The sequence below is a fragment of the Poeciliopsis prolifica genome, unplaced genomic scaffold (genome assembly GCF_027474105.1).
Source record: "Poeciliopsis prolifica strain line A6 unplaced genomic scaffold, Auburn_PproV2 SCAFFOLD080, whole genome shotgun sequence".
In the NCBI taxonomy this organism is placed as follows: domain Eukaryota; kingdom Metazoa; phylum Chordata; class Actinopteri; order Cyprinodontiformes; family Poeciliidae; genus Poeciliopsis; species Poeciliopsis prolifica.
Window position 1 is genome coordinate 404,570 of NW_026562455.1, and position 20,315 is coordinate 424,884.

The 20,315-nt window shown below is 38.3% G+C and overlaps 1 protein-coding gene across 1 annotated transcript in view; it reads right to left on the bottom strand.

Annotated features, from left to right (window-relative positions):
- The window catches only part of nxph1 (neurexophilin 1), a 29,967-nt gene extending 12,156 nt beyond the window's left edge, over positions 1-17,811 (bottom strand). Inside the window, exon 1 of the mRNA XM_055021949.1 lies at positions 17,369-17,811. Coding sequence (XP_054877924.1) covers positions 17,369-17,422 — 54 coding nt within the window. The 5' untranslated portion in view covers positions 17,423-17,811. The remainder of the gene's footprint in view (positions 1-17,368) is intronic.
- Positions 17,812-20,315: the final 2,504 nt, after the last annotated feature.

Consider the following 20,315-nt stretch of genomic DNA (forward strand, 5'->3'; position numbering starts at 1 on the left):
AGTTCTGTGTCAAAGTGCATTCAGTGCTTCCAGTACAGGTACAGTTATCATATGTCATCCTCAACATGTCATCAGTATCTAATTTGTCAGATCAGAAGGAAAATAGAGGTTGAATCGTTTTCTGGACTAGCTCTGCTGGAAACCCCTTACTATTCCTCCTGAGGCAGGTCAACTTCAACCCACCATTCTGTGTTAGGATCTTTTCAGTTAATCAGGGGCAACAATGCACCTGCTAGCATTATAAAACTTCATCTGCTTCTAGTTTGTAGAAATATGGAAAAGTTAGATTGGAGAGTCGCACCAATCTAACTTAACATGCCTTCAAAATGTATTAGAGGAAAGAAGGACAACAGGCGACGCAATGGGCTGAACATTAGAAACATCATACAGAAAAAACTGCTGCACTGTAGTGTCTGGAAAAAGGTCACAACAAATCAATATCTCTGCCTTGCTGCTGTTCCAACTCATTGACTTTTATCTTCCGGTGAAACGTTCAGAAGTAGAGGTCACTGAGTGGTTTGATGGGTGACGAAAAGCAGAGGAAACATTAGTGGTCAAACATCTCAAACAACGGAGACATTTTAGTTTTTTCACCTTCTTTATTCTATAACAATTTGTTTAATCAAATGTTCAAACATGGAACATTCCACAAGAGATTGCATGTCAGCAGCAATGTATCATTTTATTATCCTATAATAATATGAACAATAAAAACTAGAATTTCAAGCAGTTATCAGCGATTTCCAAGATTTACCCAGAAGGTCGGCCCCTACCCTGCCGCTCTGCTCTGCTCTGCTGACCAAATTAAGAATTTGCTGCTGGATCTTTTTGGTTATAACTGGTGTTGTCATTACCATGCATTCAGCTAGTTTGCCCATGTCACCACCCCCAGCCTGTCCACACTCCTCCCAGTTAGACCAGTCCCTCCACACAACTCTGACTTGAGTGAATCCAGTGAATCTTTCCATGTTAAAAGGCTTTAGTCCCCACATGACTCTGTAAGGACAAGCAGGTATAGAGGACGGGTGGATGGACAGACGGACGGATGGATGGATGGATGGATGGATGGGTTTTTCCATCTCTGACCACATTCTCAATCTACAACAGTAAAATGCTAAATAATGACTAATGTAATCTTAATAATTTGAAAGGAAACCAAATTCCAAACCCAAACATGACTGAATTATATTTTTACTTTTACTCTTTAATATTCGCCATATAGACAGCCAGGCAGGTAAAATTCTGGGATACATAATCAGAGGCCATTTCATAATTGACCCATTTGATGAATGAAGTAGTTGTTTTACTGTATTGGAAAACCTAATCAATTCTTTTACAGAAGCAGTGAAGAGACTCCCAGTACCAGCCCAGGTTTTACACTTAATGCAGGGATTAAGTGTAAAAATCACAACAAAACTTTTCAATAAAAAGCCTCTTCATTTCTGCTCTCCTGAGTGCTTCACAATATGAGAATAACTCTCCTGCATTTGAGCCTGGCTCATTCAGTCTGATGGGATGCTGCAGAATTTAACTTAATCTTCCGCAGAATTTCACAGTTATTTGAACAGCTGCATTTTTTGGGAGGGAACCAGACCTTCAGCTCAGCTGCTGTGCCTGTTGTTGGGAGCTTAACATGCTTTGGTCTTTTACAAGCTAAATATCGTGGGACAGAGGAAGAAATTGAATTCCTACAGTCACTCATAAGACACCAGGGTTAGACCCTGTGAATGATTCATAGTACACAATTCTAAGATAATGATCAGAATGATCTGCTTATGATTGCCATACTTTAGAGTTACCATGGCAGCGCACATGGACTTTCAATCTTGGCAATCTCAAAAGTTGCACATGTTTACAGGAGATTTGCTGAAACTTTAACAGCTTAATTCTAGTTTATTTACTTATTTATTTATTTTATTTCTTTACTTAACCATTAATTATTCATTTAATGGTTTTCCATGGCGGCATGCAAGGAAGCAACAGGTGTAGTTCTCTTAACTGTCAGTCAGGTTAGAATTGCCGAGAGGTTTTCCTGGAGGTGGGACACTGATGCCATGTAACTTCTGGATGTTGGGACATCCGGAGGGGATGTTGGGACCGCCAGGATCTCCATGGATTATGGTGGGACTCTGAGAGAAGTGCTGGTTTTGTGAATGTTAACAATGTCAACAGAAACAATGTGGAGTTCTGCAGGCCAGGCTGACCACATGGACAGAGTGGAAATATTCCAATGGAAACACAGCTCAACGGACAAAAGTCATGACATATGGAAAAGGTACCAGTGTGAGTTAATTTACACAAGACAGCAAACCGAGATATTCACCTGAAGAAGTGCAACATTGAAGGTCATATTAGCTCTGCCAGCTTTAGCGTTTCAGATGCTTTTGACTTCATTCTTTACACACAGCTGTGAGCTCAGAGGAATGAGTGTCACAGTCATTACTGCAAATGTTGGGGCTGAAATATTCAATATTGATGAAGTAACAATTCAGTGACACTTTGATACTGACACTGTACAGTCAGGCTTAAATGGAAATGAATTGTCAGTGACTGGAGTGTCCATCATTACCGATGGACAGCTATCATGTACAACAGGACTGTAACATGTCATACTGACTACTCGCAAACCATGAATCACATTCTTCCATACAGTTTTTGAATAACAGACATGCACACGCACACACACACACACACACACACACACACACACACACACACACACACACACACACACACACACACACACACAGGAGTGAATCTTGGTGGAGTCCTAAAGGAGGCGTAGACGGAGTGGGATATGACAGACAAAACACCTGCACTTGTAAAAACAGCAACATGTCCGTCTGATCCAGAGGCAAGTCTGCTAACATACATCAAATACTTTAAACATATTATAATTTTAATTAAACATAAAGGCCTGTAATATCCTGGTGCTGCTTGTCTTCTCGGCAAAGTAAAATACGTTGTGTCCTTTTTTTCACCAGAGTTTGGTGAACCTTCCGCTTCTCTTCAAAAAGAAGCGGAAGGTACTCAAATTTCCAGGACACCATCTCAACGCAGACGGGACAACACAGTAGAACAGCAGTCGATGCGACACAGTGGTTTACTGCAACCTGCATTCTGTGCTTCTCTCCTGGACAAAAACATGAGGGTAGGCGGAAATGATATGCAAACACTCACTAGAAGAAACCTGGTGAAACTACAGTGTCACCACCATTCTCTATGATGGTACCATTCAAAGCGATTGGAGTAATATAGAGGAAGATTTCACTTGAGTATGAAAGACAAAGCAGATGATGACCCAGGAGCTTCAGTAGTGATATGTAGCCATGCGCCTTCCTGCAAATAGCATCTGCCTTAGACAGGATTTAACCAGAAATGCAGCCTGCCATCATTTCATACATGAGGCTATAGGATAAAAGAGTAAGTTATTGTCTTTCTTTCTGGTGGAAAACAAACTATTATCCATGAATTAAATATCAATTACTTCTATTATTATTGTTGAAAAATGTTCCTTTGTGCACATTGATCATTCACAAAATAACAGCGACAAATTGAGAATGAACCTCCTCATTACATGCAACCAAAGCTCTGATCAACCTGATGTGGCGACTTGGTTCAAGTCACAGAAAGAGTTATGTTTTACATTCTGTGGAAAGAGTTTGATTGAATGTAGACAAGAGAACAAGTTCGGTAACAATAAGCTAATAAAAGTTTGAAGTATAATATATTCTGTAATCTGAAATATTAAAATGTTTGTGTCATTTTAGATAATGTCAACAAGCTTAACATTACATAAAATCATTCTGCTACATCTCACAACTGAGTACATAGATGGTGCTGTGTAGGAGTTAATAAACCGAATGAAATGAAGTAGACTAAATTGGACCTGGACTGGTATAGAGGGCAGTTTGGCCCAACTGGAGAAAGGCTGAAGATGAGTTCCAACATACCTGGAAGGAGAGAAGACTTGGTAAGCAGCTCTGTTTGCTGGAGGGAAGACCAGCATACATTTTATTAAGATAAAATTATATAATGTAACTACAGCCACCAAAACTCAATTAAATTAAGTAACACGTTATCTTGTCTTGAATCTAAATAAAAATAAATATTCCGATACAGTTTTTGTCTTCAAGTCAATCATTTAAAGCAGTAAATCTTTCCATAGTTTTTTTTATTTTTTAACAATTTAAAGTTGTGCAATAAAAAACCTTTTTTATTGTTCCTTTAGAATAGTTGGCACAAAGTACTGATCTTTCTTCTCAGAAGTTGATTGTTGTATTTGCAGAAATGCAGCAAATAGTTTCTTCAAAAGATGGATAACAAATAAGTTAATTGCATTATGAATAATCAATTAATAGTTGCCATCCTAGAAGAGAACAGAGATTTTTAACCATAAAGACAAGTGACAAAATATATATTTTTTAATTGTGTGCAGGACCCTGAACAGCAGGCTATAGACCTTCTAACAAAAAGGAGCAGACATTCATGATGTAGACACAGAAGCACCTTTCACAATTATTGGAAAAGTATGTAAAAACAGGAAAATAAAGTCAATCAATCTTTCAATGCTGCGACACTTAAAAGTTTTAATTCCGTGTGAAATTGCATCATCATCATCATTATTAGTATTATTTATTTATTTATTCATATCAGCTGTGCAATAATTATTGGTATCTCTAATTGCTCTCATGAAATAAATGCAATTGAAGTATTTTATATATACTTATTGGTAAAGAGGAAGTTTTAATTACCAATCATGACTTATTTTGTCCCTTGGGTATAAATATAACATTGCAAAAAGGTCCAATGTCAAAGATGAGAAATGTGTCTTTCTCATACAGACATATGAGAATTTAGTATCTGCTGATTTGTGGTCACTGAGTCTCCATAGCAACCATTAAAAATCCAGTATACATGTAAACCAGTGAATAAAATGCAAGACAGTGATGGCCTTTTCCTGTTCCAACATCAGAACTGGAAAGATGTGGAGTTTGTTGAAAGCTGAAAATCTTAACTTGCTTCCAAGACTGGAAGTTATGCCAACTGTTGGAAAGTCTGGCCTCAGTAATTCTTTCATCAGACACACAATCAATCTTCTTCCATGACTGTCATAGTCCCACAAAAATCTCTTCTTCAAAGATGTATAATAAAGTTTATAAAAGCAGCATATTGAGCTTGGTCTGTTTTTTCTGCATTTAAGGTGTTAACAATGTTAGTTTCCCAATTCCAGTTTGTTTTGCCTTCTATTTACAGTGGCTGTTGTTTTGTGACCATCATTCTTTCTTGTGACTGACATTTGATCCTGGTGTGTACAAAACTACATCCACATTGTAAGTTATAAAAAACAAAAGGTTCAAATTTGCCAAAGAGATTTTCTGTTCCTTAAATTTCTAACATAATTTCAATACCTTCAGCATTCCTTCCAGGAAGCTCTGCGGTATGATCAGACTTTTCTCAGTCAATTCTCCAACACAGAGATACCTTCTACAAATCATTGTGACCAAGCTGCACTCTGTGGCACCAGTGACAGTCTAACGGCTTGTAGGACCCAACAACTGCTCAGGCCTTACTCTAAACTACGAGAGCAATGTTCAGAATGGCTAGTAAAGAATTAGTGATTAAAGAGACAGGACGAATTATTGCAGACACCTCACTACCTGTTAGGATGGGACTCCCATCAGCAGTAACTGATCTGCACTGATCTCGACTAAAAACCAGCTGTTTAGAGTTTTATTTGAAACGTAATCAATGAAAAACTTAATGAGGACTGAGAGGGATCAGAGGAAGAAGTTATACAGAATCACAGATAGATGTTCAAACCCATAAGAACGATCAAAACAATTGAGGTTATACAACTTAAAAGATAATAACATGATCTGTTGTTTGATGTTTTTAGTACAAAATGACTGCCAAGCCTGAAAACATGCAATCCAACCCCACTCAAACTCTATCACGCTCTCAGACTATGCTGTGCTGTCCTTCAGTTTGTTTCTGTTTTGTCACACTTAAGCTGGACATGCCTGGTGAGATCTTTGCTCCATTTTCAATTGATTCTTTAGCTGAGAAACAACTTTTAGAATTGGGCCAGGACTCAGTCTACTTGTCTGTTGAGCATCTTCTAGAGTACAGAGGATAACGAGAAGTGATTAACACGCCACAATCAGTTGCAGATCAGCAATCATACAGTCATACAAAAATTACATCTGGTTTCTATTCAACAGGGCATGGCACCGCAGAAGCAGCACCTCGAGCCAAAGTTACCTGATCCAGCCAGATCTAGAGAAACTCATCCATACGTTTATCTTCAGTCACATTGATTATTGCAACAGTGTCTTCACAGGCCTGTCCAACAAATCAATCAAAGCTGATCCAGAAGCTGCTGCTCCTGTTCTCACTAAAACCAGGAAGATAGAGACATAACAGCAGTTTTAAAGTCCCTCCACTGGCTCCCTGTAGCTCAAAGAATAGATTTTAAAATACTGTTGTTAGTTTATAAATCACTGAACGGTTAGCACCACAATACATCAAAGATCTGCTGTTGTTGTATCAACCTTCCAGACTCTCAGGTTCTGGTTCTGGTTCTGCTCTGCATCCCCAGAACCAGAACCAAAAGAGGAGAAGCAGCTTTCAGCATCTATGCACCAAAAATTTGGAACAAACTTCCAGAAAACTGTAAAACAGCAGAAACCCTGACTTCCTTTAAATCTCAACTAAATACACACCTGTTTAGAGTTTGATTTGAAACGTAATCAATTAAAAATGTAATGATGGAACAATGTATTGATTATTCCATGATGCATGACTTTGTGTTTTTGTGTTTATGATGAAAAGCACTTTGAAATGCCTTGCTGCTGAAATGTGCTATACAAATAAAATTTGATTGATTGATTAGATTTACTCATCTCTCTTTAGCATTCATTAATATGTTTTTACACACAAAATAACTGCAGTAAAAGTATGCAGTTAGATGTAGTAAAGTTATAGTTCCCCCACACAAAATGGCAAGAAAGCTGACAAGAATAGACATTAAAGATCTGCTGTTGTTGTATCAACCTTCCTGACTCTCAGGTTCTGGTTCTGGTCTGCTCTGCATCCCCAGAACCAGAACCAAAAGAGGAGAAGCAGCTTTTTTTTCTTCACAAGAAGCGACTGCATTTTTGTTGAACAGTTGCTTCTTTTTGGATGAACATCTCCTCCTCTATTCTTCTCTGACTTGAGACTGTGGCCTCGGATTTGGAGGCACTGATTCTCCTCCCTTCACTGCTCTAGTGAAAGCTGTGGATCACAGTCTAATGAAGCCAATAGCTAATAGCATCATTTGCAAAAAGCAGAGACCCAATCCTAAGGCCACCAAAAGGAGCTTGTTTCAACACTGTGGCTGCACCTACAAAATCTGTCCATAAATAAATGACAGATTTTCACTGATGAGAATCAATGAGAAAAGAAAATCCTCACTGGAAATGAGACTGACTTACTGCCAGCAACGTGGGCCAAACTCTGACACTGGTATTCAGGCGCCTGGAAGCCTGTATCAAAGGGCCTGGTTCACTATATTTTGGAGTAACCCCACACAATAGAGCACAATTGTGTAAGCCACCACAACCACACAACATCCAGAACCTTGAAGACCTCTGGCTGAATGTCCACCCTAACCTAGAGCCTGAGTCTCATCAGGGTGTGAGAGCTCTTATTTGTGGAACTCTTTTAATTTAGCAACATTTTACTGTTTTCAAGTATGAAAGACGTATTCAAGTTCATGCTCCTGCATTTCAGTTGGATTAATTACTAATTTAATTATTGATTTGCAAAGAAGACCATTTAAGGTGAGGTAAGCTTGAAATGCTTTTCATCCCCTTCAGCAATAAAATAATGATTGTAAAACTTCACATTGGTTATCTCTGATAGGAAGACTTGTTTGATCTGCACAGTTTCAGTGTTAGGAATAACGAAGACAGAACATCTGTAAACGGGCAAATGCTTTTACATGCCACTGTGAGTGAAAATATGGAAGACATGAAGGGATTAATGTGGGATGTAGCAAAAGCTATGGATCAGTGTTTGCTAAAAGAGGAGATCTTAGAGTTTAGGGTCAGCATGATAAGGAAAGTTTTTCAGGAGATTCTGAGGAAAGATTGTACAGAATGGGAAGTGAGAGGGCAGAGAGCAAAGCCGGGTGACAGAGAAACTGAGAAAATGGGAACCAAGATAAGGGAGGAGTGAGAAGAGTCCCATTCTTTAACCTCTGAAGGATGACTTCCATCCTGGTGAGATATGATTGACAGACACCACAGACAAAAACCCTATTTCCTCTGGCCCTAGGTTATGGAAAAGATGAAATTATCCTTTCAAAAATCAATTTTCAGTGTTGCTATGGGTAACAATGCTTCATCACTTTATTCAGTCAGGATTTAATGAGGAAAATATTACATCCCATGTCAGAAAAACAATGCAAATCTTTGTAACTGTAATATTTCTATTTTTGAATAATTAAAACTCGATTTGCATGGGTTTTGAATAAAATCAAGTTCATTTCATTAAAAATTATTCTTTTAACAATGTAACAATGTATTACTGTATTGTATATTCCACAATAAAAATCTGTGTCTGTGGTACAAGAAGCTGGGACCCCGTAGAGCAGGGGTGTCAAACTCCAGTCCTGAAGGAGCGCTGTCCTGCGGTTTTTAGATGAGCCACAGGTACAAAACACTGGGCTGAAACGGCTTCATTACCTCCTTCTTGTGTAGCTCAGATCTCCAGAGCCTTAATGATCTAATTATTCTGTTCAGGTGGTGCAGCAGAGGCACATCGCAAAGTTGTAGGACAGTAGCCCTCCAGGACTGGAGTTTGACATCTGTCCTGTAGAGAGTAACTGATCAAACAATATTTCATGCATAGCTGTTAAATGAAGAAGTTTGACATCTCAGAGTTTTCCATCTGCACTGATTTCCTGCTGCAAATTATGCTAATTCAGAATCAGTTTTTAAAACGTTTAGACAAACTCTAGTTTGTAGTTTGTCTACGAACCAGAGTTTGTCTTGAGTGTGTAGAGTTCGTCTACAAACACTCTGGAGCTTGTAGACAAACACGCTTGAGGAAGTGCGAATGTATAATCAAACTGTAATGTGAATCTAAAAGCCTAAAAGCCTAAAAGCCTGGGTCTGGACTTGGTTAAAGTGAACTCTGACCCGGTTCTGCTCCTGTTATTTTGAATCCTTCAATAAATAAAAACTGTACTAATTAACAAACCATGGTTTGTTCATTTTTAAACTAATTTAAACAGTGGTAATTAAGTGAAATTAGATTACTGACCAATGTAAAAGAGAAATGTACTTAATCTAGATATAGTCTTTATTGATCTATATATGTATATTTAGATAGATAGATAGATAGATAGATAGATAGATAGATAGATAGATAGATAGATAGATAGATAGATAGATAGATAGATAGATAGATAGATAGATAGATAGATAGATAGATAGATAGATAGATAGATAGATTGATTGATCAGTAACACACAGATGTTTAGTGTACTATGGTGCAGGAAGCTGGCATCGTCATAGGGATGCCTACTTGCTGGTTTAATCCAGATATGTGAACTTGAAACCATATAATTTGGAAAACTTCATTCTACGTATTTAGAGAAATGTTTATTCATCAGAAAAAAAATTGTCAATTGTATAAAAAAAATCTTTTGCTATGTTAGAACAGCATATTTTTGGATTGCTGAGGAGAACAAGAATGGAAGCGTTTTCCTTTCTGTTGTCAGTAAGGACATTTTGAGGACATTTTGAGGACATTTTGAAGAACTGCTGCCAATTTCACGACTAAAAGCAATCGGCCGTCCCTTGTTGCTCAGCCAGGAGGGGTGACTGATGTGAGTCAGTGACTTGAAACAATCTGCTATTTTATTTATTTATTTGTTTGTTTTATTTCTATAAAAATATTTATTTTTTGCCAATTTGAACAATAAACTGAATTTGATTGTACTATTTGAAAACTTGGAATCTGTGAGACTGGATTAAATAACTATTTTTTCTATGAAATGGATGTTATTTGTAAAGTGCCTTGAGACTACAATAACTGTGAATTGGTGCAATATAAATTAATTGACTTGAACTGAGAGAGCAGATTTTCTGGCTTCTGTCCATGTACAAGTAATGCATCTTATTTTTGTTTTTTCCTATGTCTGTAATCTATAAAATACACTTTGTATAGTATATGAGCTACGTTAAGGCATGTTTGAATGGAGGGTAGAGTGTAACACAATCACTTGATGTTTCATTTTGACAGCCTGAACTTTTGGTCTGGCCAGGAAAAAGGTATTTAAGGACTGTACTGATGAACACAGCTGGAGAAGCTGAATGCAATGAAGCGCACAAATGTGATGAAGAAACAGAGATGAAAAATACCAGCAGCCAGCACTGGAGCACTGAGGACTCCAGTGCTGGACATTAAAGCTTAAGGTCTCCTGTCACTTCATATATCCATGCATTTCTCTAAATAATTAACTGAGGAGTGATAAAGCAGAGAAAAACTCGGAGAGGACAAACAGCCCAGTCTGACAGACAAATGTGTTCAGGACAAAAAGTCAGAGCAGGAAGTTCACCTTTCCCACATATCCTCTTTATGTACGGCCTTAAACTGGAAGTAAATTAAATGGTGAAGAGGAGAGCTGCAGATTGGAGTAAAGTAAAAAAAAAATAAAAATTAATGTGCACAAAAAAACATGAAAGGTCTTTTGTGTAGCAGGTAGAGAAATGTTTCACTAATGAAATTGACTGTGTGTTTTCGTACAGTAATATTGGAAGGCTAATTACCTTTAATATTTGTACAAAATTAAAGCTGAATGTGACTAATATGAAGATACAGGATTGCTCCTTTAAATGATTCTGAGAGTGAAACGGAGCAGCAGTGATCCGATAGCTGATTGTAGACACAGAAATAAAACTGTGACTCAGGATAAAATTGAAAGCTCTTTCTTGTGAACAAAGTGCTGTTGGTCAATAATATCACATTTTTGTTGTGAGCTATTACCATTGTGTTAACAATGGAACATTATCATGACAAAAATATAATACACAATGCGACACTTTGCTGCATGTGGAGTAGACTAAATAAAAGAATGTGTAATGTTTAAAATACAGAATCATGGCATTATGCCATCTTAAAACTGCTGGAAATGATGCAGGGTTGTGTATTAAAGCCTTCCAGCATTTATATTCATTAGACTTCACCTGTGGCATAACTGCTGTTCCTAAAATACATCGAAAATGATCAGTCGTCTTCACTTTCTGATGTGAAGACGACTGAATCAACATAATACCATAAAAGACCAGTAAGATTTCAAAACATTTCATTTGGTGAAAATAAAAAGCTTTTTGTGGTGCAAAGGTTTTTCTGGAGGCACCAGTGGGTTGAACAGTTTTATAAAATGTGACTGGATGCAGCGGATGTGATATTTGCTACCCATATAAAAATGATACATCTCCCAATTCCAGACCAGACTCTAATGTAAAAAATTGGAAAAATACCACAAATTCTGCCACGAAACAGCCATTCAACAAAATTTAAGTCAAAATGAAAAAGTTTATGAAAAATGATCCACTCCCTAACATCCTTGGTAGCATGACAAATGTTGATCATTTCAATTATTTCCTCAAATATACATTTATTTTCTTTACCCTCTATGAATGTTCACAAACAAAACAATTGTTTGTGAACATGTGTTTTGTTCTGTCTCTTAATTGAGAGATAAGTTAATTTTCTGTCAATTAACTTGACAGAGAAAATATTCCTGGTCCAGTCTGGACCAGTCTGGTGCAATTTGCTCATTTTTTAGGATTATTTGTGTTATTTATTCAATCTTAATACATTACATCATTATTAGAGAAAATGAATAATCATTCATTTTGAATATCAATCAAAATTGGTACAATTTCAAAATGTAGCTTGTAAGTAAACGGTCATGATAGTGCTTAAAAAATTATGAACAGTCTTTTGCATATTTTGGATCTGCTGTATAAACTTTCCCACATCATAGTGCAGATATTTGTCTGGTATAAATCTAATGTAATGTTCTGGCTATACAGAATAATTTGGACTCTTCTTCTTGATTTTCTCTTTTTTGAAGCCGAATCATGTCTGCCTGGGGTAACAGAAACCGCATGGCCAGTGGCTGTAACCTAACAGGATGGGAAGATCTTAAGATAAAGGACATGGCTGCTGATCCCCCTTTGCAGCTCCGCTGGCAGCTCCATCACTGCTGAGGCAGCCGAGGAAAACTGTCTCTGCCGCACAAATACACTACCTGCTCTGCCATTTCCACTCGTTCTCCACCTTGTTGCTGCATCTCAGCCTGCTCTATTTCACTGGTCAGTCAAGCCCATCATCATGTTACAACCCAAGGCAATCAATCAACTTGCAATGCCCAATCCACTGCGTGGATGTTTCTGCCTTGGAAAACCATATATAAAATACCTAAAAATGTCAGCTGTATGTGTGTTTCATTTCTAATTACTGAATTGTGAATGAAAGTAAAGTTTAAAAAATCATTTGTTTTCTTGCCACGTTGATGTTGCGAGTTATAAATTTAGTTTGAGTAAAGAGAAAGCAGATCCCGAGAGAATACATATATAGTTAAATTGATTTTTTTTCTTAATTAATAATTAGGCTCTATGTAATAATAATAAAAAATGGTGGAATTTTGTCTGATATATGTTGCTGACAAGGAGGATCCAGGTGGCTGCAAACCCTCCAGATGACAATCATCTCATGTGAATGACGGGAGTAGCTGGAGCGCCAGCGCTAGGCCGGCTCGGCCCGCTCGGCCGGCTCGGCCCGCTCTGCTGCAGCGGCTGTCACAGGCCCACACTCACAAGACAACCAAATACCCGCAAATTTAAAGCAGGCTGCACCAGGTTATCTAGTCACTTCTGTCCTTCAGACTCTTCTCTCCCAGGCCTGCATCAAAGCGCGGTTATCAAGGTGTCACACGCTTCACCATGAAAGAATTGCTCAATGTGGAGAGAGAAGTGAAAGGATTCGGACTTCCCCCAAGATTAAACCTGGGTAGAAGCAGGACTGTGGACTCGGAGCAACGCCCTTCAACAATCAGCTGCACTGTTGACCTCTGAACTGAGAACGCAATTGAAAATCTAGACCAGTGCATGAAGTGAAGAACAGAGGCTGTAGTCATTCATCACAGAGTCCTGTCTCGTCAAATCCAAACACACACACAGAACAGTAAGCCACACTTGGTGGCGACTGAATATTTAGTCATATCAAGTCTAATATTATTAATGTAATAAATCCAAAGCAAAGTTCCCTAGTTTGCCATTTCTGGCTTTTAGCCGTTGTGTGCATGACAAGAAAAAAACCAACCTGGTGCTGTCCATGGGGACTTTCTGGGCAAACATCAAGGTCAGGTGATGCGCCTGTTTGTGGAGCTTGGTGGTGCTTTGGGAGGCTCAACACTCAGAAAAGAGGTCACAGTTCATGGTGGAAGAAATTTTCAGTCACCTTTATATGTCATTCTGCTGACCCAGGAATGTTACATTTAATCATCACCTACTTCAATCTAATTCAAAAGTAAGTCAAGCTTTTTAGATTTTTACATTTTTCTTAGACCTCAAACAACCGTCCTTTGATTACATGAAGGAACTGATTGTTAGTAGAAGTTGAGATCTCCATGAAAAGCTGCAAAAACTGGCAGAAGAAAGTGAGCAATGGGAATCAGACCCAGATCAGCAGGTGATTCATTTTATGTATGTGCTAATTCAAGAGAGGAAACTAATCACAGCATTTTCAGGTTTGTATTGTTTTCTTTGTTTGTTTGATTTGCTTTGATTTTTGCAGGAGCCATGACATGATTGGTTCATCACTCTCAAGATAATAGCTTATGGTTTTAGATCTGAGCTCTAACAAAATATTCACAACACAAATAATCAGTTTTTCATTTGTGGTATTAAATGTGTGAGCTATTTAGCGAGTGGCATATCGAGGTGTGTAAAAAGTTATTTTTCAGTGCTCTCTGATGGACAAATGGTGTAATGACAATGCAGTACCGGCAGCTGGCTATTTTTTTGTCTTGTCTTATTCTCCTCAGTCTGACATTTAAAGGAAAAGTTCCATGCAAGGAAAACACTTTATTGTCCCTCATTTATCAGTTGGACATTTATTAGAACAGAACAACTCAAAGTAAGTTTTAGATGTATTATTTGTTCTGATTGCATGCTAATCTTCACAGTTTGACTGGACAGTTTTATCATTATTATGTTTCTAGTTCAAGCAACATGAATAAAAAGAAATCAGCTATTACATTTCAGCTTCATCTTCATTTCTGAATGTGGTTGTGTTTTAATTCCCATAAGTCACCAAAAATTCCATCATTTCATGACTAATTATAAACGTGATTTGTGCAAGACCTGAGTTAAATTTCCTACCTTCTGTAATGTTAATGCCATCTCTCATGATTTGATCATAAAGTCTGTTGTTTGAGAGCTGTTGAGTCGTCTCAGTAAGTTAAGCAGTAGAAGCAGCTGGGCTGCTCTTGTCGCTGGAGGGGGAGAAGACCCCCCGTTTGTAGGCTAATGCGGGGGGAAAACTGGGTGGATGGGAGTAGATGGATTTCTGAGGAGGAACTCTGGACACATTTGTTCAGTGTTCCTTTGTGTTGTGGAGGAATTGAGAAAATGTTCATTTCTGAAGGAAAAACTTTCAACAGCTCTCACTTACTGGAAACATGCTGCAAATGTCTAAGTGTGTACAGCAGGTAGCATGAGATAATTAGAAAAAAACACTGAAATAAAATTAAATCAAACATTTTTTGATCTTAATTTGAGCTTCAAATTGTTCAGTGGAATTAGTTGTTTTAATGCTTTAAAGGTTTATGATCTACTCGGATGGTTGTGAGGGAGATCAGTGTGATGTGGGCTGGTTGGGGGCCTGGTGCTTTTGGTGGGGCGGTCACACTGTGTGAGCTGTGCTGCACTGATCTCTGTGGGACATTTTTCTCTCCCTGCAGCGTAGAACACTTGACTCTGCAGAGCCCATTTGCATTGTTTTATAATAACACTTTAATGCGACAACAATGGCTGCTGCCAGTGGGACATCTTGAGTTTGGCCCACAGGAGAGAGAAATCAGGAGGAGTTGGGAAAACTGCAGCACTGACTGGAAAAATGTCAGAAAAAAATCTACTTTCATTGTGTTAAATAGTAGAATCAGTGACTTCACCCCAATATAACTGATCAGAGGAGCCGATCAAATGACAGCAACTCCACAGATCGCTGCTCATAAAAAGATATGAGAGCAGGCTGCAATAACAACAAAAAGTTACACAAAATACAAGATATATTGCTAAATGTGTTAACTTAAAAACAGAACACAAAATTATACATGTCAAATTTTTAGGGTTATGGTTATTAATTATCATTATTATATTATTATTAATTTTAAATGAAAAAAGAACAAGATGAACATGTTTTTGTTCTTATTTCTCCTCTTTTTAAAATGTACCAATTAATAACATATTAAAACTAAATGACTTTTTACTTTCCTGACAACTTGTTGAAGGGACGACAGAATAAAATGAATAAATGCAGGAATGCATAGTAATTTTAATTGGTTCAAATTCAGTTAAAACGGTATGAAATTCAAAACGATGAAATAATTAACGCAAATCATGACGATTTAAAGAGGTTAACTTCAATAGAGCAATCACTCCATTAAATCCGTAGATATCCTATTAAATTGTTTAAAAAAAGAAAAGAAAAGAAAAGAAAAAAGCCCCATCACTGTTAGTGGTCTTGTAATTTAATAGCGGCCCTTGTGTCGGTGAGGCGCCAGTACCTGCATGAGCTGCGCTGTTATCGGGGTCAAGGCGCGGCGCTCAGACAAGAAGCTTAAGGAGACAAAAGTCTTTAACACGAAATAAAACCGTCAAAGTTCAGCTGTAATCCCCGGCTGCTGCTCCGAGCCGCTGCGCGCTTTTCCAGCGCGGAGCGCAAAGAGCGCAAAGAGGTCATCATCAGTGCGCTCAGACAGCACGCACACAACATGGACATTCTGGAATAAAGAAACCGAGGAAAGGGGAAAAACAGAGCTTTATGTTCTGTCCATAAAGATATAAGGACTAATGAATAATCAAGGAAACACACTGACAGGGTTTGAGCCGCACGTAAAAAATAAGAAAAAAAAATCGGATCAGTGGGATGTAAAATTAGCTTTCAATTATCCATTTGAAATTCAGTCAATTTTATGAACACTGATAGAGGGTTAGTGCGATTCCCGCGGTAATCTATTGAAAATCAGTGAATTTTGTAAATGAGTTTGTTCACCAGACTGAGAAGTTTAGCACCATGGAGAGACATGGTTCTCCATTCTAAAGGCACAAATTCAAATATTCAAACAATGCCCAAAATACTCAAATAAAACAAACAAATAAATGTTTTAACCAATTTATGTTGATAATCAAATAGCCTATTTGAAAAGCAAACGAAATCAGATAAAAGATGTTATGACTGTGTTAAAATGATAGATCCAGAAATTACAAAGTTAAAGTCATTTAGAGGGAATAAATGAGAGTCTTTATGGAGCACATTTAGTTTTTCAAGAAAACGTTTTAAACGTTTATGCAACAAACTGGAAATGTCCTAAAGATTTAATTTCCCTCTTATCTGGTTGGAATTTGACTCTGAACTCATGTTTACTTCTTGTATTTCAGATTGAGACAATTACAAAAGTGACTGATTTAAAATTAAATTGTAACTATTTTTGAAAAAAAAAATCTAAAAGACAAAGAAGAAACCCGACATGAGCATGAAGCAGTCTGCAGCAGGCAGAGTCTTGTTATTTTGATGTATTTATACTTTTATCATTTAAAGTGGAGCAGATGAAGTCAAAAAGAGCGGCCGCCGAGCGCCTGACATGGAGGTTATCTCACAGTTTCTGTGAACAACAGCGCCCTCTGGAGACGGTTCCCTGCCAACTGCACTCACAAAGCTCAGTTTTAGCCACCAATTATTTTCCCCAATAATAACTGGTCCCCAACTACAGAACTTGTTCAAATGATCCAAGTCATACCATGAATAAAACCACTGCCTCATTATCAAGACACTCATTTGTGATTCTGTTTCCATTTTTTTCATTATTATTTTATATCAAAGGTTTAAAGAGCACTTTAAGAACTTCTTTGTCAAGAATGCCACTTCGACAACAGTGAGGTGAGAAGCTCTCTCCTGCTAACGTGACTCTGTTGAACAAATATTCATCTGCAAGGACCGGAATGGCTTCATGGTTTCTGTCACAGCTGCCTGGGACAACTTTAGAACAGTTGTGCAAGAAATGCAGAAAAGCGCAACTCACCAGGCAGAGAGCATGCGTCAGGAGGAACACGGCGCACCAAGACGTCACCTGCATCCTCCCGGAGCTCAAACTTCCACTAATTCCCTCGAGTGATGGCTTCAGCTCTCACGACCATGAATCCACCTGGTGTCCCCCTCACAGCGCGGCCAAGCCCCTCAGCTGACCAGGCAAAAAGGAAGCGACGTGCCCCATGACTGCAGGAGAACCGCTGAGAGTGGAGGGTGGAGCGGGGCAGCAGGTTCCCGGAGAACCCGCCGAGGAGGCTGCTGGTCACAGCGGAGCGGCGCTCTGGTGGAGCGGTGAACGGCCGAGGTGCGGAAGTTAGCTGAGAGTTAATCCAGGAGAAGGCAGCAGCAGCAGCAGCAGCAGCAGCAGCTGCAGGGTCATAGCGGGCTGCAGGCTCTGGTCCTGGGTGTCTGACGGCTGGTGCGCGCAGCGGTCGGAGCTTTCGATCTGAAGCGAAAGGCTGAGCTTTCCGCTTTATAACGCGCGTCTCCGACACAAGGCAGGAGGAGGGAGGGAGGGACGAGCTGAGGGTGAGGAAACTTGGCAAAACAACACGGCTGCACGTTTGTTTCTACGGGACGAGGACGCCAAAACACCAAGTGTCCATCTCCGTGTCCTTGATCAGGAAACTGAAGGAGTAAAAATAAAGACTTTGTTCACGTGAAGCGGGTGGATGAGCTGAAAGCTTCAGAGAATCTCACACTGAACCAGTTCCTCCATTTACACATTTAGTACTTTGGCTTCACTGTTCATGGAGAAAATGAAGACAAACATTGTTGATCTTTATCGTTCTTTTGTTTGACACATTAATACATTATGATATAGTTTTAATACTACCAGACATGTATCATGTATGGACGTTTAAAATACGCTCCCCCTCCCCCCACGCACATACACACACACACACACACACACACACACACACACACACACACACACACACACACACACACACACACACACACACACACACACACACACACACATTTATCTCACCCAGATCTGAAGTTCAAAGCTAAACCCAGAAACTAATAAGCCCTCTGGTAAAATCATTGTCTTATGGTTTCAGACATATGCTTAATTAACACACTATGTAGACGTCATTGCTTTGTGTAAAATACATTTCTCATACAGAAAGCTGTGAGGATCTGCTCTGCAGTCCCGCCGTCTCATCATGGTCTGTTTAGACCTTCAGATCTGCAGAATCCAGTTCTTTGACTTTGATTCATGAGTTTGGTCTCGTTAGATCACCTCTGGATTATCTGAATGTTAAATCCAGTAATTATATATTTATTGTACAGAAAATGCAGTGATGTAAAAGAAAAAATAAAATTAAGTTCTTTGTTCAGAAATTTTCACATGCTTATTTTTAATGTCATTTTCTAAAGTAATTTACAGAAAAGGCCCTAAATTATTTAGACCTCTGGCAAGTTTTAATTTGCTTTCTTTCAACCAAGAAGTGTGTTATTAATAGGAAACAAGCATTGCTCAAAAATAATTATAGTTAAATAATGTTTAGTGTTGGAAGACCTATTTGCTATTATTCTATTCTGTAGCTCAGATTGGAGTTGGAACTGTTGGTCACTGCAGCAGATGAACATTTATCCAGTCAGGAGAAACATGTTGGTCATTGACAAGGTTCATGTAAACCAAGGACTACAAATAACTGTAAGCTTTGTGGAATATATCAAAGTGACATATGCTTGAATGGCATAAACCCAGGGATTTGCAGGAGTAAAATCCCTCCTTCCATAAAGTACACAAGTAATTGACTCAGGATTAATTCAACAAGGCTACATTCTTCCATTGTTTATTCCAGCTTGGTGGTCATGTTTCCACTATTTGTATTTTCACTCTGTATCATTCATTTGTGGGAATCGTCACTGCTGTCCAACTTCAGAAGAAGTCATGATGCTGTTTGTATTCGGTCCCCTACAGTCACTCTGCATCCTTCAGAGCTGCTGTGACACAGAAGCTTATTGTCTGGATGTCATCTTAACATCATTGTGTGGACGTAACATGTTATGTTTTTGAGGGTTGCGTCATTTTGTTATTTAAAAAAAAAAAAGAAAAGAAAATGTTATGACTCAGTTTGGTTCTGACCACCCAGTTCTCTGCTAACACAGAGACATTTTCAAACTCATGGCCCGAGGGCCAAATCTGGCCCGTCTTAGCTACTTCTGTGGCCCTCGACACCACAAATGGACGGTTGTGTGCTTTATTTTTTTTGTGTGGGTGTTATTTTTTCGGGAGACTAAATTACATCAATGTGAAAATATGGTAAACATTATTTTATCTCAAGTATAAATTAAGTATAACATAGTATAGCAGACAGAGCTATGCTATTTCAATTGTTTGTTAATAAATAGTTTTATCTACATGTTCTTTTAAGGACATTCACGATCTTGACCCAAAATGAAAATGAGTTTGACAGCCCCTTCCTAACCCACGTCTGAACTGATTTCCTGGAGTTTGATTGGCTGTCATGTTTGACTAGTCAAAATAAGCTCATCTGGAGTTGAATACCAGTTAACGTGAGACGTTCTTCCACCTTCAGGAAAAGAACTTCAATGTTACATTCAATCAGAACATTTGAAGAAATGACCTATTCATGTCCATTTCTGTGGAGATACGTTTTACGAACACAGTGAATGAGAGAAGTCCATGCAACAGAAGAACCTAATGGTCCAATGACCAGACCGGTCACTAATCATAAATGGAAAAAGTAAAATGATTATTTATGATGAAGTGGCATTTGTTTGTTGTACAGTTTTGGAATATGAGAAAGTCACACTTTAGTGTTTTGCAGGTTTTATAATGACTGTAAATAACTTGATTCAAGAAGTTTATACTGTAATACAGAAAAGTGAAGTTAAGAATTTCAATAATTATCTTTATTTGCTGTCTAATAATTTGTTTGCATACTTTTAAAGTAAGATCC